General features: G+C 36.5%; 1 protein-coding gene across 6 annotated transcripts in view; it reads right to left on the bottom strand.

Moving 5' to 3' along the window:
- The window catches only part of DNM3 (dynamin 3), a 628,097-nt gene that overhangs the window by 340,936 nt on the left and 259,534 nt on the right, over window positions 1–27,627 (bottom strand). For 4 of the 6 annotated variants that reach the window (XM_005690649.3, XM_013970161.2, XM_013970162.2 and 1 more), the window contains exons 11-14: window positions 22,577–22,663; window positions 18,347–18,417; window positions 7,502–7,553; window positions 6,644–6,673 (exon numbers count right to left, since the gene is read on the bottom strand). In XM_005690649.3, coding sequence (XP_005690706.1) covers window positions 6,644–6,673; window positions 7,502–7,553; window positions 18,347–18,417; window positions 22,577–22,663 — 240 coding nt within the window. The remainder of the gene's footprint in view (window positions 1–6,643; window positions 6,674–7,501; window positions 7,554–18,346; window positions 18,418–22,576; window positions 22,664–27,627) is intronic. The other 2 variants (XM_005690651.3, XM_005690650.3) reach the window with 1 other exon arrangement.

Genomic DNA, 27,627 nt, shown 5'->3' with positions numbered 1-27,627 from the left:
AGGGAGGCCTGACGTGCTGCAGTTCATGGGGTCGCAAAGAGTCAGACACAACTGAGCAACTGAACTGAACTGAACATTACACTGTTGCTTTGTAACAGTTTTCCCACTTCCAAGGGACACAAGCAATTATTTTACTACCTATTTTGAAGACTAACAGAATAATACAAATATAGAACAACAGCAGCAAAAATAATAGGAAATACTTTACATAGCACATACTATCAGCCAGGCCCTGTTCTAGGCACCTAACTTGTATTATCTCATTTAATACTTACAAAAACCTTATGAGGCAATTACAATCCTTATCAATGTACTATAAATTATAAATCTGAGAAATAGGGAGGTTAAATAATTTGCTTGTGGTCACAGAGTGGCTTTACAATTCCAGCTCTAAAGAACCAATGCACCATACTACTTCTCAACTTTGTATAGTCAGAATTATTTTGAAAAAGAGAGAAGGAGGCAGGAGATAGAAAGTCAGAGGATGAATTGGAAAAATTATTAAATTTAATCAATAAGTAAAAATAAGGTTATAATAATGTGGTATTAAAAATCTTACTGGCCTCCCTGGTGGCTCAGATGGCATATATTCCTTTAAGAAGACAAAATACACAAGAATCCCATTATCCAAATTAAATTGTTCTAAAGACAAACAATGCTCAACAAGTACCTGTAGTCATCATCTCCGATGCACCTCCTCCGGGATATATTCTCTATTCTTCTAACAATAATTCTGACTTCAAGTGGAGAGGAAATCACCTCCAATTCCAGTCCATGTGATCTGATCTAAGCTAATCAGTGCAACTCTTTCTCTGGGACATGATTGGTTTAGGAATGAGCACATGATCCAAGCCTGTTCAATCAGAGTGAGCCTCAAGGAGTTTTTCTGAGAATTCTGGAAGACTCATCTATTTCTGTGGAATTCAGACTAGGAATGAAATACTCTGGCTGCCATACTGTAATCTTTTGGGGCAGAAGAATGGAGCCAACAGCAAAGAAGCAGAATCAAAAGCCAGAATTTGTCTAGTTCATCATGGTGTATCAAATCAGTTCATCTTGATTATTGTTTGCATCATGGATTAAATAGTACTTAACTCTATCTATGAACTATTCAATCACGTAAACTAATTCACCTTTGTTTCCAAAGTCATTTAAATTGAGTTCTTCTGAAATTTATATCTGAAAGAATCCTGATATAGATATTGATACCAAGAAGTCACATGAGAGTGAGAATTAAAAGTGACCAGCCCTGAAAGGTAGAATTAGCTGAGTGGACAAAGAAGGAAGGAGGGCTTGAGGAGTTCTCTACTGTAGCCTAGGAAGTTGGCAATCTTTGTTACCCACCTGTAAAATAGCTGACTAAACTCTCACCTCTTTTAACAGTGGCCTCAAACTATCACTTACAGAGACTGAAGAACTAGGGATGTTAATAGAAAAATTTTAGAATGTTGGAGTGTGTTGAGGTTTTTTAGACTTAGAGGGGTCCTAAGGAAAAGATACTACCGTCTACTAAAACTAGCTTTCCAAAAGGAGTGAAGGAAGAGACCCGGTGTTGATAAAAAGTTCTTTTTAACTCAGCCTACCATTCAAGAAGGTTGAGAATCCAGTTATTAGCAGACTTGTAAGTTTGGAAAAACCAAATTTCATACTTGATTCTATACTTAAAGTAACAGAAGGCACATTGGTGGGAAACAAAATGGAGAACAAGGCATTGGGAAGTACCCTGTAAGAAACTGCTCTGCTCCCTGCCAAAGGAAAAGGTCTTCCTAGTTATACAATTGCAAGTGGATGCAGTTTGGGCCAAGAAGCATGTCAACTGTGCCTTCCTGCTCATGTAAAAGCCATATCAATCCTCCTAGCCTCAATATATCCCGACCCTTAACACATTCAACTCCGGAAAATTTCATTACTATTTCTCTTTATTACTCAGACCTTCTGAAGACAGCATTTCACAAATATCTGTAGCTATCATTTGTCATTCCTCTCCTCCAATGTCTGTTCCTTCTTATTCCAATAACATCTATGACTTTAAGGTGGCATTCTCTTCCCTTTTAAACCTTGAGATATGACATCTCATTCACTGACTTCAACCTCCAACCCTACCATTTCCCCCCTTAATCCTGGTACATATTTTCTCTAATTTCAAAAACAAAAAACAGTGCCCTGGTTTGCTAGGTTTCTTTCAATCTTCAATAAATATCATCTTTAGTCTTTTGTTTTTTCTGGGATCAATCTCAGATTATATTTTCCTGTTTCCTTTGAAGTGAGGTGAGGCCATGACTGAAATCTGGTGAATGGCAATGGAAAAGATGTAGCTGCTTCCAGCTTAGTCCTTATAAACCTCCCTCACTCAGGCTTCTTTCTTTCCTATCTGTTAGAAGAATGAAAAGAAATTTAAAGTCCATGACTGATTACGTGAAGGAAGGGTGCCTCAATCCAGCCCTACCAAGAGGAGTTGGTGGGGCTGGATCGAGGCTGACTTGTTATAGCAAGGTGAATTAAATTGTTATTAAGCTACTGAAGTTGTGATGTTGTTTGTTAGTTAACTTCTCCTAATGTCCTGACTAGTACATTAATCAAAAACATTCATATTATATAATCCTTTATTTCAGCCTGTCTTTCTTCAAAACTTTAACTCATTTACTCTCTTGACCTTATAAGCTGCCTACCTGGAAAAACTTCAGTTCAGGGTATTAATTCCATTGTCTGCTTTCTCAGCTTTGTTCTAACCTCCCAGCTGTGGAGTAGTAAAGTAAATTCACAAGGCTGAGAGGACTGGTACTACCTTGGGTTGTCCATGCGATCCATGGGATCTTCTACCAGTCCATTCATTTGACAATTTCCCTGGTGTTTCCTGAGTCCTTGGAAATATCTAATACTACTTGGCCACTCTCTTTTTGAAACTTTCTCTTCCTTGAACTTTTCTTCTACTATTCTCCAAGTTTTCCTATCTCTTTAATCACTTCTGAGGCTCCTTTTCAGTTCCTCGATCTGTCTCAACTCTTCTTTCTCCATTCTCCTTTAAATCCCACATTTCCTTCTGTTCTTATTCTCTGAGGTGATCTCACCTCCTTCTATGGCTTCACCTATGATGTACACATTGATAAAACATATCTCCAGCCTAGACAGGTCATGAACCTCAAACTCTAGTGACATCTCCATTAGGCACAAAAAAATGTATCTGAAAACTGAAATCACTACTTCTCTCACCTCCACTGAAATCTGCTCCTCCCTCATCTGTACTCCCTGTCACCAGACCTTCTTAGCCATAGCCTGGGAGAATGACTTCACACTGCCCCCCACTCCACAACTATTTATAACTCTCTTCATGCTCTAAATATATCTTGGATCTACCCTTCTCCTATGTACCTCCTGCTCCTGACATTTGTATTTTCTTACCTGAATTATTTCAAAAATGTCTTCATCAATTTCCATATATTTAGTTTTATTCCTCCAAATCCCTGCATATGGCTAACACACAGATTTTTCCAACATATAAATCAGATGATATCTGTTCCCTACTGGAAATCTTTAGTGGTCCCCTATTTTGGGAATAAACAGTTCTCTGTCTCTTCTGAAGTCTAGACACTTTAATCCAACTTCCCACTGGACATTTTCACTCCAGTCTTCCACAGTGACTCATACTCAATGTAACTCTCCTTCCTCAGTATGTTCCGTTCTCTATGAAGAGCACCACCACCTTATCTGTGCCTATATCACATGTCTGGAGAGCACCGCTGACAATCCCCAGACTTCTCTTCAGCATCTGATTCATCACAAATCCTTTTGCTTTCTACCTAATACCTACCTAATAACCTAAATTCCTTCCTAATATCTCTTGAATTCATCAGCTTCTTCTCAAACCTAGTACAGAGAGCTTAGCTAGCCCAGATCATCATAATCTTTTGTCTGCAACAGGCTCCTTCCACACTATAAGCAGAATGGTCTTTCCAAAGTACTATTATGATTGCACTTAAAACCTTACAATAATACTCCACTGTTTCCATGGTCACATACACACAAAAATAGCTTTAATGGAGCTTACTGTCCTAGTGAAAGAAAATAAAAAATAATAAATAAACAAGATAATAATGGCAAGATTTGGGGGAGGGAAGGTGACATTAGATTCAATCTTCAGGACCAGCCTCTTACTGAAGTGATGTTTCCATTAAGTGTGAAGTATCAGAAGGAGCTAACCTTGAAAAGGGAGACAGACTTCAGTTACTTACCATCATCCCTACTGGGATGTGAGCTCCCTGATAGTAGGGCCCATGATTTAGTCATCATTCTAATGTCCACCATATTTTTTGACACTCATAGGTTTCAAACACACATGTGATGAGTGAAGAGGTGAATGAATTTTACACTAAAATTTCTGAGCAGTGCAACTTTAGGCTAATTGTGTGTTCACATTTATTTTTTCATACATTTGCTGACACCATCTTGTAGGCAAATTTCTAAGCAAGTAAATTTCTAGGCAGACAGAAACAAATGGGGATTTAGACTTTAAGGAGGAACTTTTCTTTCTTTATATCCTTCTAAAATATTTCAGAACAGATTCTGCATAGCCATCTCTTATAATCAGGAGCCCAAAGTGGATATCAGTATGGATGAAGCATTTGCTAGGATAGTACAGAGTATTTTAGTCCCCCAACCATAAAAGCTGACATCAATTAGCAGGCTGGACTCCAAGGTTCCATGGTTTTGGGCTTCTTGATAAGCAAAAAAAAAAAAAAAAAAAAAATTAAACAGAGCTCCTGGAAGGAGGTTGGAAGTGTGGAAATTTGACAAAAATTATTTTTATATAAATTCAAATCAACCTCAGTTACTCAGATTCATAAAGAAAAGGGTTTCAAATTATGATGGTTTATTTCTATGAAGCAGAAAAAAATTAAGGATTCCTTAAAATATATTGTATTTAACTATTGGATTTGACTCTGAAAAGGAAGACATTCAGGTTTATAAACTCTTACTAGCAAAATGAAATGTTAAAACAACAACAGCAGCAACAAATTTGGCAGCAAAACCTTGAAATGATGTAAAAACTTCTATGTCTTTCATTTAATCTGCTTAGTGTGATTATCATTTGTTTCACTGCAGAAATACAATGTGTTTAAGTACAGAGTACTGCCTCTGACCCCACAGCAATACTGAATAATATATGATAGATACAATATTTTTCTAAAATCCAGAAAGTTCTGACCTTCAAGACACATCTGGCCCCAGAGGTTTTGGATATGTGATCTGTATTCTATTATAACATTCACCCCAATCCTATTATCTTGAGTTATAAAACTTTCATAATGCATGGGCTTTGAAGTACTCAGTGAAAGTAAAGGCACAGAAACACAATTAGCATGATTTTAGCATTTGGAAGCAATATGTTCAGAGTTTCCTTTCAAATCTGATTTAAAATGTGCATTTATGCCACTATACTAATGCTTTTCCAATCAGCATAAACTTCTATGAGCTAGCTTCTGACCATGAACAAAATTTTATAGATAAAACCATTATACCACACCTAGACTTAATCTGGGCACTGTAATCTACAAAATAATTGCTATAGCTTCTAATTTTCCAAATGTTTCATTCTTCTCGTTTTATAACTCATAACTTTCTTATACTTCATATTCTTTTTCTCCCCAAATTTTAAGAAACAACACCTAGTTGCCTGGAGCAAAGTTTCTACTCTTTATAGGGCACATATCTAGTAAGCTGCAAACCTCATTATGGAGGTTATTTTTGGTTCTCACAATCACCTGGCAGAGAAATTTTCTATTCTTCCCATCACACAATTAAGCAAACTCAGGTTCAATTTGTCCAAGGCCAAAGGGCCACTAAGTGACAGAGGAGAATTTGAACCAAGGAATACCTAGCTACAAAGTTTGTTTCTTCCAAAACATCATGAAGAAAATAATTTACCCATCCTCCAATCTCATTCTCAAATTATGCATAGCTGGAAGAAAGACTTCAGGGCTGCCTCACCCATGCTATAAATGAGTATAATTGCTTCTTTCTTCTAATGCCTATGCTAGTAATTTGACAGTATTTTATAATTCCATTAAGTGAAGATATAGCATCTGGTTTTAAAACTTTAAGTCATATAAAATGTCAATCAATGTAATTTTGCTTTTTGTTTTATTATTTTTAAAATAATATAAATAATTGATATTGGGTAGGGTTATCAACAGGTATATCAAAATCAAATGTTTAATATTCACCCACCTTTTAGAAGTGTCATCTATATTTATTGGAAATATCATACAAGGGGAAGAGAAAGGCTTACATCTCATAACAACATAGCATAAAAGGACAGAGATGAAGGTCATTAATGATTTTAATTATTTTAAGGCCCATTAAAATTAGAGAAACATCAAAGCACCCACAGTGTTAAATGTTTATTTTTGTAGCATTTTAGAATTCACTAGTTCATACCTTTCAATCACAGCAAGTTATTAGCAGTGAAGGGATGAACCCTCTTAAGAGGATTTTTATTTCAATGATAGGGTGTTATGGACAAGACAATCTAAGTTTAAAAAAATTAGTAGCAAGCGCTAGTTGAGTTAATCAGTTAAAGACAAACTGTGCCCTTGGGAAGCTAAATGAAAAAGCAACAGTAAAGCTTACAGAACTTAGCTCGTACAATTTGCCTTGAAGGCGGAAGATTGGTTCCCTGAAATAGCAAAGAATTATATGCTTTAGTTCAGAAAAAAAAGTTTTTAAAATAAAGTCTATTATTACCTCTTTTCCTTTCAAAACAATGGAAAAAATTCTAGAGCAGAGGTTTCAATTTGTTCAATAATTGTACCTCTGAATTAAAAAAAGAAAACTATAAAATCATCATTGTTTTGACTTGAAAAGAAATAACAATGCAAATATTCATTATCACATAAAACATAAAAGAAACAAACTGTCAGAGTTAATGCAGTCTCTGCAGAGCGCTATTAGTTGGAGACAGCTGGTCAGCCCAACAGGAAAACTCAAAAGATCAGATCTTCTTAGGAATTAACATCTTCATTAAGCAACATGATTTGGCATGGCAGAGATTAAATCTTATATCCAACAGCTGCCTTCTTTATGAGCTGTCCCTTCACTGTTACCAAGCTGTGCAAATGTGTGAACTAGTCAGCAGCACCAGAAAGCTCATGCAACTACTCACCATATTTTAACCTTGAACTGACTCACAAGTTTGATATTAAATCAAATTTAGGGGTAATATAAGCAAGCAAAGTAGGACACAAGGAGTCAAATTCGAAAAGCAGAGCAAATAGCAGAAAAGTTATTTAAAATAAATCAATAGGGTTAACGGCATAAAAGAGCCAAAACAAACAAACAAACAAAAATGTAATTCACTCCAAAAACTTTAAAAACAAAACAAAACAAAAAGCTGCATTTCCAGCAAAATTTGTACATTATTAATTTGCGTTAAAAAAGTCAATCAAGCAATTTAGTTCAAATTCTTTGGAGCATGCATGCACTGATTCTTTTAAACAATTCCTACCTGATTTCCAATTGTGTTTTTCTTGTGAACCTGACTGCTTCTCTGCTGAGCACTGAGAAAAGCAAAGGAGAGTAGCACTGAAGAAACTCATAAGATTTTTTTCTGAGCAAGTAACAGATACTAAAATAAATACAGGCATTAAATATATATCAACTGAGGCAGAGCTAATATAAAAAATCCAGGTCAGTTTAATTCTGGAAGCAAAACCAACTCAGTGGAACTTCTAGAACCAACCAGTTAATCACAAAACAAAAACATAAAAAAATAATACACCACAGGAAGAAAAGTTGTATTGCTATGTTAATAACAGTATTTGTGATGTCCCACAGGCATACAAGATTGTTGCACTAAAAATTGATAGTTAGCACTTTTTGAGTGTATGTCATGTTCTAAGCACTTTACAGGTATTAGTGATTTTATTTAGGTTTTAACCTTGTGAGGTAGTTACCAATAGTTACAGATGGAGAGGCTGAGTCACAGGGAAGCTACGTGTCTTTCCCAAAGTTACTCAGCTAACAAGTGCTAGTACAGCTTGGACCCATCTTGCCAATACTAGACTCATATGTTTTCAACATTTCCAACTGGATGTCTAATGGGCATCTCAAACTTAATCCACCAAAACTGAACTCGTGATATCCTCCCTAAATTCCTTTCTATCCACACTCTTCCCCTTCTTAATTAGTGGCAGTTCCACATTTCCAAGTGCTTAAGCCAAATCCTTGGTTCCTCTTTCTATTACTTCCACATCAAATCATCAAAAAATGTTATTGATTCTACTTCTCAAAATGTATTTAAAACTCAACATCTTTTTACCACTTCCATTGCTACCACCTTGGTCTAAGCCACCATTATCTCTCACTTGCACCATTACAATCACTTACTCTTTGGTCTCTGCCTACACGTGTCCCCATAATGTCTAGTCTCAACACAGAAGCCAGAGTGATACTTTTAAAAGAGGGTTCATGTCATTCTTCTCCTCAAAACCGTCTACTGCTATGCAACACAATTACACTCAGGGTAAAAGTCAAAACTCTTACAATGGTCTGCAAAGTCCCTGAACCCCACTCTCACCTCTTTGACTCATCTCCTCCTGTTTTCCACTTTTTTCATTAAAGAGGTCCAGCCATACTGATCCCTCTCTTTTTTTTTTTAACCTCACCAGGCACACTCCCATCTCAAAGACTTTACACTAGCTCCTCCACCAGCCTCAAAAATACACTCCCACCATATACCTGCATAGCTCCCAACACCATCTCCTTCAAGTCTTCATTCAAATTTATCTTTTCTGTGAGACCTATCATGACAGAGTCTCATTCTCATTATGCTATTTTATTTTTCTCTATGGCATTTTTCACCTTAAAACACACTATAGAGTTTCCACTGATTTGTGTGTGTGTGTTTATTAGCTGCCTCCCTCCATTAGAATGAAAGCTCCTTGCGAGCAGGCAGTTTTGCCTGTTTCATTCACTGCAAGAACCCCAGTGCCTAGAAACTACCTGGTGCATAGCTGGCTTCAACAAATATCTGTTGAATGAGAAATCCAATGAGGCTGGTATTACGACATAAGCACAGAGGAGATGAGATTCCAGATACAACCCCAACATTTAACTCTGGAGTTCTCATGATTAGGCACTATGTTACTCTATCTCTCAAAAGAATAAAGGCTTTCTTTCAATGAGTCCATAAGTAAACACATATCAATATAAGACAATACAACTCATTTTGGTTATTTTGAGAAGACTAGCAATATTGAGCCCTCTGACTAGTTGTTTAGCTGTTTATAAAAGCTGTTTCAGAGGTCAATGAAATAGTCTAAAACAGAGGAAAGGTAGGTTTAGATCATCAGTCAACTGTTTAAAGTAGTGGGATATTATAGTTCAGTAACATCAGAAATCAACACCACACTTAGAACAGTTGCTCAAAATGGCAATCTTTTATAATCTCCCATGATGTATTTAAGTTGTTTCCCTTTATACTCATAAAAAAAACTGTATACTACATATACCTGAGGGAGGGGAAGAGGTAGGTGCTGAAAGGCCACATTGTATTTGATTACTACAGATATTTTGTGTGCATCTTTCTTTTTCACTTTGCTTTTTCACTTTTCAGAGTTTAGCTTTTCTCCTTCAGTTCTTATTTTTCTAGTTTTTAGTTAAATGTGTAATCTCCTTAATCACTATGAGATTCACCTCTCTCTAACCTTCTCTTCATAATCCACATCTATATTACTCAGGTATTTGTGGTGAGGGTGTGAACAAGGTGAAGGTTGGGTCTGTGGCCCACACTGACTTCTGACTGTCCACTGTACCCTGAGGCACAGAGTGTATCTAAACTACTACTCTCCCTGGGGCTTCAGACCCTATGCTTTCTTTCTCCAGGATCCTCCAAGCTTTCCTCTCTCTTCTGGGAAGAAATGGGAAAACTACAAATACAACATCACCATGCCCTCTTCATGGATATGGCCATCTCTCCCAAGCATCTACTTGTGTTTTGGAGTTCTTTTAAGGGAAACTATTTTAAAATAAATCACTGACTGGTAGTGGTAACTTCAAACTATGGCAGACTTACAGGTGTTTACTTTGGAGTAGGTGAACTATTGGGGACCCTCAACTTATCTATGGGTCTCCTTAAAATCATATAAAAGAAGCTGAATATAAAGCAAAAAATAGATTGTGGATGACTCCTTGCGCTAACTTAGACAAACAGTATCACCTAAATGGACCTTAGTTTCTTGGCTTTCTTGGCTATAAAGTGTGTGTGTGTGTGTGTGTGTGTGTGTGTGTGTGTGCATGCCTGCGTGCGTGCGTGCGTGCGCATGTGTGTGTGTTAAGAGACAGAGACAACGAGTGAGGTGAGGGATTGTACTAGGCACTTCTTAAATGCCTTTTAGATCCAACATTCCTTGAGATGCAAAGTCACTCTCAGATGCTTATGAAATCTACCAGAAGAGACGTTCCGCTGACAAAGAATATTCAGCTACTAAATAATGCATGTATAGGATCTATCACTTGTCACAATATTCAGGGGGAAAAGACATTTATTTTATAAGCTACCCTCAGATATTAGAGTTAGAACAAATACTAAACTACCTTACTTTTCACCTAAAAAAAATAATCTTTTTTGCAGCAACTGGTCCCATGAATCCAAAGATACTGCCATTAATGATGTATTTAGGTACTTAAGGTTACTCCATCAGGTAACATAATAATAAAAGCTGCCTAGTTAGAAAATATCCTTTATCATAATCCTTAGGAATGCAATGATAACTGAACTGAAAGCATCTCAAAATACTTATTTAAAAAATGTGTTCACAGAAAACCATGTAAAGACTTGGAAGTTCATTTAAGTCTTTGGATATATCCTGGTGATAGGTCTTTAACTGGTTATCTCTGCAATATTGTACAACACACCGACATATAATGCTTTAATTTGACATAAGTAAAAAACTAGGGTATCAATTATCTGAAAGGCACTCTGTGGAACATATAAACATAAATAAGGTATGGTCCTTGTAATGAGAGCCTACAATTTATCTAGTGTGGGTAGTGATATACATACACAAAACACAAATAACAAAGGGATAAGCTCTGAAAGAATAAATATGTGAAGCTGTAACAGAAAGCCAATAAAAGTGCCTCTGTTTCAAACATGGGATATAATTACCACCATATCTTATTATCTGTGTATATATTTGTTATTAATCATATAAACTCCTACTACACACAAGTCACTGTGGAAGCCTTCACCAGAACATTAAAATACATGAGAGCAAATTAATGTTGAGACATAATGATTTTGAAAGTATACAACAAGATGTTTAAATTGTATAAAAATAAGAGCAAACGGAAAAAACATGCAAAGAAAAGTAATTCACTTTTACCTCAGCTCAAAAATATTTCTTTGCATTATTTGTTTCTATCCATGTCCATGTGCATACGCAATAAAACACTGTGATAATATAAGAATGCGCCAAGGGGTATGTGTGACCATTTATCAAATAAATTGCACACGGTAATTTCTCTGAATGCTCAGAGACAAAAAGGATCCTTTTTGGTCTGATCTGAGATTTTCATAGAAAACTTGAAGTAAAGTTTTAATAGAGGAAGAAAATCAACTGCATTCTAAGAGAATGCAGTAGCATATGCAAAGCTAGTAGGTAGAAAGACAGGCATGTAGGGAAGCTGTACAGAGAAAAATTATTATGGCAAAAATTATAGGACCATAGGCTTGGGTTTGTAAATGACCTTAAAAGCCACCTAGTACAATAACTCTATGTTAGGGCCAATTATGGAGAATTTGGTCATTACACTGAAGGCAGCAGAAAGTATTCAAAATTTCTGAGCCAGAAAGTGGCATGATCAAAGAAGTGTTTTATTAAATAATACCTCCCTGAAATAGGCAGTATCGACTCTGAGCCAGGGAAGACAGGAAGCAGCCAGCCTTAACCCCTCCCTATAACTGTTGGAATCCTGCCCAGTCTTCAAAATCAAAGCCAGTACCATTTCTAGATTATGCGTTCTCAGAATCTCCAGTTATCTCTCCTTCCCACGAACTCCACAAGCTCTGCGTCTGTGCCTGTATTCTATAAACAGGACTGTGTTATCGGCAGGTCTCTAATTCCCCTCAGCAAGGTCTGCTCTCCGATGGCCAATGGTGTGTTGCATTAATTAGTATCTCACCTCTCTCACCACTTGCATGGTTTACAGTAATTTCTTAAGAAATTTTTGTGGAAAATATTTTGATACCAAGGTTATTGGACAACAAGGAGATCAAAGCAGTAATTCCTAAAGGAAACCTACCCTAAATATTCATTGGAAGGACCGATGTTGAAGCTGAAGCTCCAATACTTTGGCCACCTGATGCAAAGAACCAACTCATTGGAAAATACCCTGATGCCGGGAAGATTGAAAGCAGGAGGAGAAGGAGATGGCAGAGGATGAGATGGTTGGATGGCATCACCAGCTCAATGGACTCAATGAGTTTGAGCGAACTCCAGGAGATTGTGAAGGACAGGGAAGCCTGGCATGCTGCAGTCCACAGAGATGCAGAGTCGGACATGACTGAGTGACTGAACAACAACCAGAGTTATTTACACCTAGATTCTTAATGTTTCTCTGCAATAGGAAATTTAAACAACTTGAAGATGTGTGCCATAGACATGTGCTGCAGTAAGAGTATGGTACATTTAGGAATCCAAAAGCCGCCAGTCTGGCTACAGCACAGAGTTAGAGGGTGGGATAGAGAGGAATAGTAACAATAGAATAGACTGAAGAGATAAGCAAAAAAACAAAAGAAAAGACATTTTCTGTAGGGCCTTGGAAACCACACTAACAAGTTTAGACTTTATTCTGAAAGTAACAGGAATCCCAGAAGGAATAAGAAAGAACATGACAAAGGGCAAAAAGACTGTTCTAATAACCCAACCAAAACAAGACTAACTTTAGTAGTAGCAATAGCGATGGGAAGAAATGGACAAATTCAAAAAATATTATAGGGTAAAATCATATGGACCTGGTTAACACAGAAGGAAATAAGGATGAGGGGAACAAAGAGTAAAAAAGACACTCAGGTTTCTGATTGAGCAACTGGGAGTTACCACCCACAGAGAGTGGGAACAATGGAGGAAGGGTAAATTATATCAAATGATGAGTTTAATTTGGGAATACTAAGTTGAGGCTTCCATAGGATATACAAGCAGAGATGTAGTGAAATATGGTAACAGTCCAAGAATAAGTTCTGCAATGGAGATCTAGATTTAGAGGAATCAGATAAAGCTGGTAACTGAAACCACTGCAGTGGGTAACATGGACAGGGATAGGGCAATGAGTGAGAAAGGGGTCTACAGGAGAATACTGATAAAAAGCAGTGCTTAAGCCATGATCAGAGGATAAAGAGTTCCAAAACAAAAATGAGAAGGAATGGCTAGAGCATAAAGAGGAAAGTCAGGGGACAATGGAGGGCTCTTGAAGCAAGAAGATTTTAAACAGTTGCTAAGATTCCCAGGAATGCAACCTATCACAAGTAGGCTTGGCTCCATCCAATCAGATATAAGAATAGGAACTAGAGACATCATAATAATGGAGTAAGATGATCTATTAGGGACACAGAAAAAAATATAAAGGGAAAGATCACAATTGTTCTGGAATTTGGTGCCAAGGTTCACATATACTTCCTTTTATAAAATGTTAACAGAGGCATTCCAGGGGATCAGGAAAGAGATATAATGAATGTTACCACCCATAGAATTTTCATGGTGCTCACATAACAAGAACTGAAATCTGCACACTATCATTTCAACTGTGAGAAAACAGGTGGAGAGACCTACTCAGCAGATTGAAAAACAGACCTCAGTCTGCTGCTTGTGGCACAGAGATATTATTCTAACGGTCTGTATCTGGAGCCCATTTTTCTTAAACCACTGGACTGCATAAATCTTAGTAACTCAGAAGGCAAACTGTGCCCGTGAAAATGGAGAAGAGCAGAAGAATTTGAAAGTTCAATCCCCAAGGCATTCAGCTAACAAGTTTGCTTTCTATTCAGACAACAGGATTACTGAGAAAGAGAGGAAGTGAATAAAGGAATAATTAGAATAGCTCATTCTCTTAAATAACAAAAACTATGTTGTATTAAAAAAAATAGAATGTAGGGTTGTTTTTTTTTTTTCCAACTGGGAAGAATGACAGATTAAAATCCTTAAGGCATGAGGAAAATTAATATTTCCTTCTGGAATACTAAACTTTTAGGTTCAGAAACTATATTACGACTGAAAAATCAAGCCTTCAGGAAATTCCAAAGTATGTCTACAGCAGTGCTTACTTGGACGCGTTACACATGGTACATATTTTATGGTCCATGTTTAACAAATAGCTGGGAGATGAAAAAAAAAGTTCCATATATTCAACATGGCAGAATAAATTCTACAGCAGAAAGAACTGAAATGTCCTGGACACTACTCTGACACTTAATTTTCCATTAATCCAGTTTTAGCAATTTGCATTCCTTTTTTTGGAGTAATTTTTAGAACAAAAAGTCATCCCAGTTGGAAAAAAAAACTGTATGTGTAAAATACTCTGGACATCACCATCCTATAAATCTTGAGGGGTGGTCCTCCTCTTTTGGCAAATCTCTAAAAATCTCATGAAATTAATGTTTATTTTCCTCAACTCCAGACGTTAATTTTCTATCTTCAGAACTTAAAAATACTTACATTATTGTCTTCAAATATGGCTTGACTTTTCTTCCTTCACGGAAACAGCATTCCTGCCAACTTTAAAATTTATAGCTACAACCATACTTTTTTAATTTTTAAAAGCACACACACACAAAATACCACAACCCCTCAAAGTGATTTTGAAATGAACATTTCTTCATCGTCATAATTATCCCATGTCACACTGAAATGTACTCCAACTTGGCATTCAAAAGGAAAGAACATTTACCTCTGAGTCCCAGTGCAAAATATTACATTTGGAGATAACATCAGCAACTAAAAATTCTTTTAATGGCAATCATAATCCAATCATTAAAATGTCATGATGAAGTAAAATTGTGCATCTTGTGAAACAAAATTCCCCCATGTGCATATATATGTGTATAAATGGGTATGCATGGTACTTTCCCAATTTTAGAGACTACACCACAGTTTTCAAAAGTATTTTCACATAATTTCTGACAATCTTGAAAGGTATATAACACAGGGATTTTTTAATTATTATTCCATTTGATAGACCAATAAACTGAGATACAGAGAGGCTAAGTGACTTGCCAAAAACCCAAACCTCATCAGCAGCAAATCTTGGAAAAAGAATTCAGAACACTGACTCCCAGACTAGCCCTTCAGATGGAAGTTTAGGTGTTCAGTTTAAATTAGATGAAAAATGTGCAAAGTTGCTGGGTTTCTAAAGCAGTTTGAACAATGCTTCGTTTTAGTACCCCACTATCATAAAAGTTCATAATCTATCTCATTGCTGGAAAAATGGGGCTGTTAACTGGATTAGAGAAAGACTGCATCAAAAGTCTGTGCTTGAAGTATTTTTATTTGCAAAATTACATACCTTTGAAAAGTGAAGTCGCTCAGTCACATCCGACTCTTTGCGACCCCATGGACTGTAGCCTACCAGGCTCCTCCGTCCGTGGGATTCTCCAGGCAAGGGTACTGGAGTGGGCTGCCATTTCCTTCTCCAGGAGATCTTCCCAACCCAGGGATTGAACCTGGGTCTCCTGCATTGCAGGTAGACGCTTTACCATCTGAGCCACCAGGGAAGACTCACCTTTGAAAACCTAACCAATATAATAATTTAGTTCAACAGCTTCTGAGGTAGAAAATATTAAAATTTACTGGAGAATATAAACTCTGAACATTTATCTTTAAAAATAAGTACTAGAGGGGAAAACACTTCAAGGGGAACATAGGGGTAAAATTTAAATTGTTCTGGTTACAAAAATGTGTTCAAAATTTGAATCTTTCCAAACTGGTTATGATTTTTTTCTATCTTTCATCCTTGAGTTGGGATAACCACAACAGAACAGCACTGCGATATCCTTTTCACTTTTAAGTTATGGTGTCGAGTTTATATCTACATCTGCTACATTTTTATAAAAATCCAACTGGCATTTGTAACCAATAAAAAATCAACATGAAAGGCAGCATTCCTGTTATTTTGAATGACTCAAGGATTTCTTTTTCTTTGAAATTCCTCAAAGAAGCTAGTGAGAATGTGTCAGTTTAAATTTTTACATGCATTTCTCTGTATTTTTCAATTATTAAGCAACCTCTAAAAGACAACTTTTTTTTTCTTTTGCTCTTATCCCCCACCACCACTGAAGCAATTAGAGTAGAGCCTGGGCACGGGCCACAAGGAGTTCACTGACTACGCAGAAAATCATGTAGAAATTCTTGGGTCCCCCTTCTGGGCCTAGGGACAAGAAGGCACTTCAGAGTCTAGGTTTCTTCCCACTGGTCATTTTGCAGAAGGGAATGAGCAATTCAGACAGTGAGAGCTAGGAGGGCTAGAAAACAAGGTAGCAGAATAGATACCTATTTAGAAGCTGGAGTGGTCAGTGTGGCTAAAAAGACAGTTGTCTAAAGGAACACATTAATCACTTGTTCTAACAAATTTACATTAAGTCACAGACAGAAAACAGTTTTAAAAAACTTGCTGGATGGCATCACCGACTCGATGGACATGAGTTTGAGTAAACTCTAGGAGTTGGTGATGGACAGGGAGGCCTGGCGTGCTGCAATTCATGGGGTCGCAAAGAGTCAGACACGACTGAGCGATTTAACTGAACTGAACTGAATTGAATGTACCAAAAACAAAAATTAGTGTACCAGACACTAGTAATAACTACACTACTGGTTAGGCCAAGTCTACAATGAGCCAATTTTCTGTTGAATAATTGTGCCCTTCCTTTCTAAAACATGTCTATAAATTCTTTAGGCCATTGTTTAGTTTAGATCACATGACCTAAATATCTGTTTCCTCAAACTCAAAATGTAAAACTAGGTCAGTCTAGCTTTACATTTTCTTGTGTTTTATTTTTTCATTTGTCCCTGTTCTTGAATACACAGTACAAGTAACAGTACGTAGGTCTCTTTGTTTTTTATATAAATTATATACTTAAAGTTGGAATCACTCACATGCCATTAGCATATTTTAGAATTGGAATCAAGATTCTTTGAAAGCAATTAGAAAACTGATTCCACTGAAGTGCAGGAAAAAAATGGTAAATTTAGGGTCTTGAAAATGTCACACAATAAATAACCAACCTTGAATAATTAAGAAAAATGTTTACCTGATAATATCTGTGAATACAGCAATAGAATATTGGCATATAATGGAGTACATGTATAACAGAATGGCAATAAATAGACAAGCTTATATAAAGTTCTCTTATGGGGCTTCCCTGGTGGCTCAGACAGTAAAGCGTCTGCCTGCAATGCGGGAGACCTGGGTTCAGTTCCTGGGTTAGGAAGATCCCCTGGAGAAGGAAATGGCAATCTGCTCTAGCACTGTTGCCTGGAAAATCCCATGGATGGAGGAGCCTGATAGGCTACAGTCCATGGGGTCACAAAGAGTCAGACATGACTGAGCGACTTCACTTTCACTTCACTATATAAATATATAGACAAGAGAACGTTCATCCAAAATGACTACATCTAAGTTCACAAAAGGCAGTTTTAAAAAATAAGCCTCAATATTCTGATTTGTGTGTGTGTCTGTATATGTGCTATGTTGCTCAGTGATGTCCAACTCTTTGCGACCCCACGGACTGTAGCCTGCCAGGCTCCTCTGTCCACAGGATTTTCCTGGCAAGAATACTGGAGTAGATTGCCATTTCCTCCTCCAGGGGATCGTCCCAACCCAGGAATCAAACCTGCATCTCCTGAGTCTCCTGCAATGGCAGGCATATTTTTTTTTACCACTGAGCTACCTTGCAACTCCCATTCTGACTTAGGGATGTCCAAATAGCATATATATTGTGAAACATGCTTGATATTTCAAATTTATGTGAGAAATTATTCCCAAACTGATTTTAAATGTGCATCTGTTATTGCTTATCTATGGGAGCTCAAGTACAAACTTCAGATCATCATCCAAAAACAAGGAGTATCTGAGCTACATATGATTTCACATGCTACACAATAAAGAAGTCAGCTCCGTTAGCCAGAGAACATGACCCCAAGGCCATGAGGCTTGGACCTCCTCAGTAGGTTAACTCAGAGTTAATCCTGACACAGAATGTACTCTCGAAAGATGATGAGGTTGTAGGAGAAATTCATAATGTATATTTGAGACAAACCAGCAGGAGAAACGCATATGACAAGCAAGGATTTTCACGTACTTTGCAAAGCCAATGAAATCTTCATGGTTGGTGTTGATGTAGGAGACTTGGATGTCGATCAACAGCAGCACCTATAAGTCAAAGATAATCACTTCAGTAAAAACCCATCTTAAATATTCTCAACAGTAAATTCAGTAATTGCCTACAAATTATTTATCTTTATTCAATTTTAAAAGGATACTTCAGCTAGAATGAAAAGCGGCACTATTTTTTTTCATTACACTCTCATAATTTTTACTCTAAATTCAAAAACAAAAAATCTATGTGAAACATCTGAGTCACACTTGAAGACAACAGCATTATAGTTTTCAGGCATGTACTCTTTGCCAGCTTAACACAGAACCTAGAATTATTCTATGCCCCTAAAATGTAGGCGTAACATTCAAAAGGACATATATATAAAAAGATACATGGCAAAAAGCCCACAGGGAGCTGCTCAGAGCAGTCTGTTCCTGCAGACACTATACATTAGCCACAAAATAGCCACATCATCTCTTGTTTCTCCTCTCCTAACTCTTTAAGCTCCCTCTAGGCGATCAGGAGAAGTATCCCATCAACGAACTCAAAAAGGCAATATCCAAATAAATAGAAAGCCTCCTTATGATCAATAGGCTTCACTGAAGGTGACTTCTGAGTGCATCAAAGCACCATGATAACAGTTCACTGGCAAAGTCAATGTAACGCGCCCCAGTAGGTGCTTCATCAGGATAGCCTTCTCCGATCCTTGCCCAAGGCCTAGAATCATGCTATTTACTCTCATATAATCTATATATCATGGCTATATTTTTATTTATTAAACCCTATACTTTTCTTTGAGGTGTTTACCACAAATGTGATTATTTATATTATATTTTGTTTGATGTTTTGCTTCCATCCAAGACAGTCAGCTCCATGGAGGCAGAGATTATACTTATCTTGTTCATCACTTTATCTGCAGAATCTAGCATGATACACATAACGCAAGCCTGATAGTTTTGGCTGTAAATTCCATAACTATCTACCAGCCTTGAAGAACAGTTTACTTTAAAGGGAGCAATTTATTCCCATATAGTTAATACATGGCCAAGTATTTTTGTTTCTCACTCATTACCCAATGCTCTGGTCTCTGCTTTTATGGCTAATTTCAGTTCGTCATCTGACCAAATATTATGGTGAACCCCAAGGGGCCTACCAAAAAAGAGTAAATGAATCACCCCAAATCATCCCCACTACCAACATAAAGTTTATACCCAGGTACTACTGGGTTAACAATATCATACTTGTATGAAAATTTTCATAGCATCATATAGTTTTGTTTCTTCTCTTAATGAAGAAAACTGAAGAGTTAGGAGGAGTGATAGTTATGAGATTATCTGTGACACTGCCACTATTCTCCCTACAATAAAGCCAGATTCTATTAAATTTTATACCCCCAAATCCATTTGGTCAGGAGTCTGGATCAATAAGGCATAATATTTAAGCACAAATAAATAGTTGTCACCATAAAGAGAAAAATATCTACATAATTCTCAGCATCGCCAAAGGTTGTCATGAGTATCTTGGCCGTTCAACCACATTCACTTGGATTGTAGCACAGGGGAAAAGTGGAAGAAAAATCGCAACTATGGCTGTTCTCATTCATATTCCTGGAAACTGGGAGTCTGTGTTCATCCTAGGAAAAGAGCCAGGTCGCATGTGGGGGATGGAAAGGAAAATAGGACATTTTTTTCTCCTTCTTTTCACTCTCTCAGAGTTTCTCACTGCCTTTCTCACCCACAGCTATTGAATATTTAGTTGAAAAAAAGTAAAGCTACTCCTGGTAGCAGTAATCACCCACAAAGTCAGTCATTTCAACATGCATTTAGATGTATGGGAGCACCTGGAATAACAGGCACACATCAAAGTTCCAAAAAACCCTCTGTTTTAGAAAAAAGTTCACAGATAGATTTATGGTTTTTCATATTTTAATTCTCAAGAATTTTCCCCCAAGAAGTTTCCAGAGCAGAAGTCGGTAATAATTTCATTTTTTGAGAAAACTGCAAGAATACCTCAGAGCAGTTCTTGTACAGAGGCCTATGGAAATGGGTCACTCTCTGACCAATTACTTCAGAAGTAACATATGGCCTCAAGCAGCATGAAGTTCAGAACTCAAATGTGAAATCTATGCAAACTGACATGTTCACATTACCAAAAACATGAACGTATTTTTCTATGCCACAGACATCTGTATTACTTGTAGCAAACACCAGCTTCTTCAGGTGGTTAACTGTCAGACCAGGCTACCTAAGACAGTCACTTAGAAGGGAGATGCTCACTCCCTCCCTTAACTCCACTTGGGGAATGAATTAATCACTCCATCAGAAGTAGATGAGAGAAAGTCTATCTCAAAATTAGGGAAAAAAATGATTTCTCATCTCTACTGTGTGTCATAGCTCTTTAGGAATAACAACAAGAACAACTTAATGAAGAACTAAGAACCTTATTTGGATTACTTTATTTCATGTTCACAAAATGCCTGTGAGTTAACTACCATTATTATTCACTTCCAGATGAGGAGACGCAACTGTAAATAACTTATTCATTTACACATAAAGTAAAATGATAGAGCATGGATTCGAACTCAGGCAGTCTGAACCCAGAACCCACAGTCTTCATGACAATAAGTTTGTCATTTCAGTACAACAAATCTCTGAAACATGAAACATCAAGAAGTTAACAACCAATTCAGATATAAACACAAAAGATAATTTAGATAATAATTGTACTACTTTTTTCGTTGGTATTTTTTTTTACATAGGACCCCTAAGAGTTAAGTAAAATGTATTATCATTTGAAATGCATTGAATAAATACAAATTAAAATGGTTATCTTATTTACTTAAGGTCAGGAGTACAGCTGATACCAGAATTTGTTTCTTGGTCCAGCAATAGGTGTAACATCAGGTATGCAGGGGAACTCCTGGTCTCGGGTCATATATCCTGAGGACCAAGCTAGTTTTCACTGACTCATGAGTTAATATTGATTTGTTTATCTCCACTAAGTCACAAAGCCTATTTCTTCCACTTCTGATCTATGCATGTTGCATATGTCTCTCTCCCTATGGTTTGTGTCTACCTCTCTCTTCTATTCTACCTTCCTCCTTTTACCCAGCTCTTTCTCTCCTCCTTTCCAACTCACTTAAGAACCACAAAATCCCAGAATTCTAACTTACAGAGGACTTCAGAGATCATATAGACCAACATTTCAACATTGTATATGAGAAAACAACAGTCCCGAGAAGTGATTTGCTCAAGAACATGTTATTCTCTGGTGAACACATGGCTAGAGGCCAGTGTCCTCTCCGCACTGTCACACTTGCAGCTGTGTCCTGGAATTGAAGAGCATCTGAAAACCTTTTTGCTTCCCTTTATAAAATGTTATAAGTAACTAAGAAAACATCTACCTAAATTTAAGAAGCTTCTATAATTTTCATGTAGTCCTTTTTTAACGAATTATCCTCACCTGAAAATAATCTTTCATTCATAGAGCTAGCCAAGATTCAAAGACAATTTCAAGGTCACTCTTTACCAACCATATATATAAATAGCTACAAAATAGAAATGCTTAAAACATTATATCCTTAATGTTTTAAATAATTTAAATATTTAAATAATTGTTTTAAATTTTTATATATAATTTAAATATCCTTAAACATTTTTATTTTTTTAGTCATAGCTTCCATGGATAAGCTGATGAATAGCTTTATCCAGTCTCTTCAAGCAAAAATAAATAAATAAATAAATAAATAAAAGCACTAAACATTTTGCAAAACATTTTAGAAATTTATGAATATTTTGGTGCCCATCTGTGCTCATTAAAAGTTAAGACATCTTATTTCAAAGAAAAAATCTGGTATGTTTCTGGATTAGTGGTTTTCAAAGTGAAGTGTGTATTAATACATACTCTATGATGATTCATAGAGCATTGAGGAAAAAATAATGGAAGTCCTATTACTGTGTTTTAAATGTTATCTTTCTAAAGTCTTTATATATGTTTACATTTTTAACATATACATAAGCTGTTAGTATAGCAACACATGTATAATATTCATAAATACATAAAAATAAACATATGTGGTGGTGTTCTCAGTTCTTTTTTTTTTTTTTTTTTTCCATTCAGGGATAGGCCAACTCTTGGAGACCACCAAACAACCTTGGAGAGACCTTCCACTTCCCACAAGGACCCTGCCCACCAGGGAAGGTCTTTCCTCACCTGGTCCTTTGTCTTCCCTTCTCGCTCACGAATGTGGTTAGCAACAATCCTTTCCGTTTCCTCACAGAGTCTGGGGAAGTTTGCCAGCTATCAAGAGAAACAGATCTCAGTGTTAATACTCAAATATTTATACTGCCAAAAAAGAAAGAGATAAGTTATGTTATATTCCAGAAGACATGCATTACCGTTCTGTAAGCAGAAGTGAAATATCCTAAAGAAGAATGGCAGAGTGACAGAAGAGATTTCACAAACTACAAACAGAAGTAACTATATTATCTGAGATAAAACACTTCAAAACCAGCAGAGCAATTCCCTACAAAGAAAACAGAGACCCGGATAGCATCCAGCACTCTGCTGTACAGAGTTAGCACTTAATAAAGTTCAAAGATGAAGAAGACAGAAATGAGGATGAAAAGGACGATAATGACTAACATTTATAGAGCGCTTACCACAGTCCAGCACTGCATGAATTACCTCATTCAAAAATGCACAATAGTCATAAAAGATAGATCTGATTATTAACCTCATTTTGTAGAGGAGGAAAGCAAAGCCCAGGGAGGTTAAATAACTTGCCCAAGACTATACAGTTCAACATCAGTGGGTCCTGAATTCCAACCCAAGGACTTTAGAGTTCATGGTCATGTCCATAACTCTTTGAGGATGATTCATTCCATGAACCAGAGAGATCATTTTTTAAAAAATTATCCCCTAACATATGGGCTTTTATGTACATATTTTTGGCAAAACTGTAGAAATAATACATGTCAATCACTTACCCCATATAAATTATTCAGGTAATTGTCTAAAATTTAGTTTGCAAAAGTGAATGAATGAATTATAGTTGTTCTCAGTGTAAGGAGGAAGAAGAAAAGGTTGATACAAGGATATTCAAGGAAGCCTAATCTAAAAAGAGGATGTAGTTAGGTAAAGTTGTGTGGGAATGGTTGTGGGAAAAATGGAGCTTGACAAGCACAGGAATGGGTATAAGGTGCTGGAGGACAGGGACAATGAGTGGTCAAAGAAGTAAAGGAAGTTCAGTGCAGAGAGCAAGGGTGTGGTCTTCAGAGAAAAGTAGGCAAATTCATGGCTTATGACAAGCAAACTTTAATTCCATTTATATTAAAAAGCACTTGCAAATTAGTAAGATAACACTAATACCTTACATAAAAACAGGCAAAAACACATGACTTAATTTAAAAAGAAATTTAATGGTCAGTAAGCAGGGAGAAATATGACACTGTTCAAAGAGAGTAATGCAAAGAAAGATAAGAACCATTATGCTGTCAAATTGCTATAATTATTTTTATAAGACTATAGATGTGAAGGTATATTAAAACTAGCACAGTTTAAACTTACTGAAGGGATGTCAATGAGAATAATCTTTCTGTTAAGCAATTTGGCAATATGTATCAACAATCTTAAAGGCTCATACAGGCATCAGTCTAATTATTTCATGAGATTCTATAATAATAAGGAAATTCATCATAGCATTACTTGGAACAGCAACAGTAAGACAAATAAACATAATTTTATAAACCACCTAGGTATCCAATGATGTTAAATAAATTAAGGTAAGTCTACTAATGGGATGTAATAAGCCATTCCAAATAATATCTAATATTTGATTTTTAACACTAATTTATAATATCTAATAACATGATAAAGTCTCTAAAATAGATACTGGGTGAAGAAAAAAAATCAGGCTACTAAATACATAATCTGATTACACACAAGTATACGCAAACCCACATACACAGACACACACACATATACACACAAAGGCCATCATATATCCTTCAAGAATATAGCCCAAGACCTTAAAAATTCCTAAATCCTTGAGTAATAAATACTATAGCACATAATATTTCCCCTAACTCATAACCTGGGTCTCCCTGAAATGTGACTGCTCCATGGTCACTGGTGTCACTGAGCACATGGATTTTTCAGCATGCATGATGTACACCAGTGCCTTGGCAAGATAGCAAACTGCACTACTTCATGGAACCATCATGATTACAAATCATATATAATGGTAAATCATCTTGTCCTGTAAGTGTGTGCACAGAAAAGAATCTACACAAATATCAACACTACAAAATATTAATAGTAACAATCTCTTTGAATGGCGGGCTTATGCATAATTTTAATTTTTTTTCTACATACATCTCTGCATTTTCCAATTTTTTCTACAATAACATAAGGTACTTTTATAAAAACATCATTAGAGCATAGAAACCTGGCTGCCTGTTCAACTCAAATTTCACAGCCTAGTGTCTTTTTATGAGATCACCAGAAACCGCTACCCCTTACTGAGACTCCTAGCTGAATCCTGAGATACGTGCTCATTTAAGGGTTTATTTCATGAATAACTTCAAGATACAAATGCAGCTTCCATTCTGAGTTCTGGAAATATTCTTCAAGGAAAGCTCTATCATCTCATAGTATCATCCTTTATACTCTGAGAACATTGCAAGTTATTTTTTATGTGACCTATAAAAAGTTTCTAAGTATGTAAGGGATAGCTGATGAATGTCTGTCCTTTTCCTTGACTAATGAGAACCTAGGTGGCACATGCAGCACTAACCAGTAGCCTGCACTAGACCATCAGAGCAATTGCTCCTCAGACATCATCCCAGGCTATCAGTACACACTTGTTTTGATGATAGCCTCACTAACAGAGAACCACACTCCTGCAAATAAGTGACTGCAAAAGCAATAGTGGTCTACTGAGTAGGGCCGGAAGGCCTATAACAATATTTAGAAAAATGGATTACAGCAGATTATTTCTAAAACACCAAAGAGTGGCAATATAAATATTTATTCAGAAACTAAATACTTGATAGACGAAGGACCCCAGGCTTGTATGCTCATATGTCAAGGAAAGGCCAAAATGACAAGAGTATCTCATGAAGTAGAAACAATTAAGAACCCTCCAGTCTACTGCCCTTGGCAGGGGTCTGAGTTTTTTGTGTGTCTCCTGATCTTTCCAAGCTCAATTTCACCGAGAAAGGAACCCGCCAGAGCCATATTTTTATATATATAATTGAGATGTGTTATGTGTGTTAGTCGCTCAGTCGTGTCCGACTCCTTGTGACTCCATAGACTGTAGCCCACCAGGCTTCTCTGTCCATGGAATTCTCCAGGCAAGAATAATGGAGTGGATTGCTATTCCCTTCGCCAGAAGAACTTCTCAACCCAGGGATCGAACCCTGGTCTCCTGCATTGCAGGCAGACTCTTTACCATTTGAGCTACCAGGGAAGTCTAAATTGAGTAATTGAGATAACTGGAAGTAAAAGAGTTTAAATTCTAAGTGGAACAAAAGGGAAAAGGGAAGAGAACACAGTAGAAGAACTGCCCTCATGGAAGCAAAGGAGGAGAAATATTGAGGGAGACAGTAATCAGTGAAAGATCTAGGCATTACTGAAAGGCAGTAATGAAGTTAGTATGGTTTCTCACTGCTTGATCTTAAAAGGTCTGTAGAAGTGTAAAAAGGTTGCTGCTGCTGCTAAGTCGCTTCAGTCGTGTCCGACTCTGTGCGACCCCATAGATGGAAGCCCACAAGGCTCCACTGTCCCTGGGATTCTCAAGGCAAGAACACTGGAGTGGGTTCCCATTTCCTTCTCCAATGCATGAAAGTGAAAAGTGAGAGTGAAGTCGCTCACTTGTGTCCGACTCTTCAGGAGCACAAAAATCAAAATGATGACTTTAATTGCTGGCCCTCAAATGTAACAGTCCAGTTCTGATTCTTCATGATACATACAGAAAGAAGGCCAAAAATATGTCCTACTGACATTCAAAATTACTTTCTGCCACTCATTTCATTAGTTCATTTAACAGGGTCCCTTTCACTTTTCACTGCTCAGTTTAACTGACTCTCTACTTAGCTTCAAGAGATACTCAACTGATCACTCACTTCAATCCCTCACTACTCTTCAGTATCTCTTACTGAAGATGCAATCAGTTTTCTCAAATGTTTGTCATTATAATTTTCAATCTCTTTTGCTCTGGATGTTGAATTAAAAGCTTACCACTGTAAGAACACATTTATTTTGTCAGTCAAAGTGTTAATCATGTATGCCAAAATAATATTAACCTAGAAGTCACCATCATTAGATTTCTATTCTTTTATTAATTACTTAAATATTCTGAAAATTGATTTATACAGAATCAAGGGATTAAGGCTTTGCTATTGGATATAATGATTTTATATTCTTAAATTTATTTCACAGTCATTCACTTAAACATTTACTGGGCACACGCAAAAGGTAGCTCTATGCTCAGTTTATGTCAAAGCACCTGATCTTAAAAACCACAGTTTTGAGTGGCAGATTGATTATACAGATAATTGTCATACAAGAGAAAGATCTCACAAAAAGCAAGGAGAAACACAAAGTAGTTAGAGGTTAATCTGCTCTGAGAAGGCCTCAGAAGACTTGATGCTTAAACAATGACAATAAAACTTCCAGACAAAGCTGAACAACTGTTAAATGATAAATTACTTCTAAATAGCTTATGTTGAAATTATGTTGCATATTTTTAAATAATAATGAAGAGTCAATGGAGCAATAATACAACATATATGTATTTAGGTATCAAAATTTTAAATAGATAATTCTAAGAGAAAATTTTAATTCTGTTTTCATTTTCATTTTAATTATGTGCAGAACTGTACATGTTCTGAGGCAAAGTATTATAGTACCATCATCTTTTATATACAAAAACATATTTTAATAAAGTCCAATGTTTTAAGTATTATTTAGGATAGTGTTTAATTATTTTGATGAAACATCAATATAAAAATTTAATTTTAAGCATGGACCACATTTTTCCCTAGAAGAAAAAAAAATCACTTGAAAGACGTTTCTATACAATAAAAATAAATCATAAGCTTATAAAGTGTATTAACCATTGATTAATCAGATCATGAGAACCATGCTATTAGGTTTCTCTTGGATCAGATACAAGGTCCGGCAAGATTTCTATACCTTCAAGAGTAACTAGTTCAGTGCCTTAAGCAAAGACTCAGGTTATTAGGTAACTATGTGTTCAC

This window comes from Capra hircus, chromosome 16, assembly GCF_001704415.2.
Source record: "Capra hircus breed San Clemente chromosome 16, ASM170441v1, whole genome shotgun sequence".
Taxonomy (NCBI): Eukaryota; Metazoa; Chordata; class Mammalia; order Artiodactyla; family Bovidae; genus Capra; species Capra hircus.
Note: the sequence above shows the minus strand (reverse complement) of the source record. Positions and strands in the feature narration are given on the sequence as shown.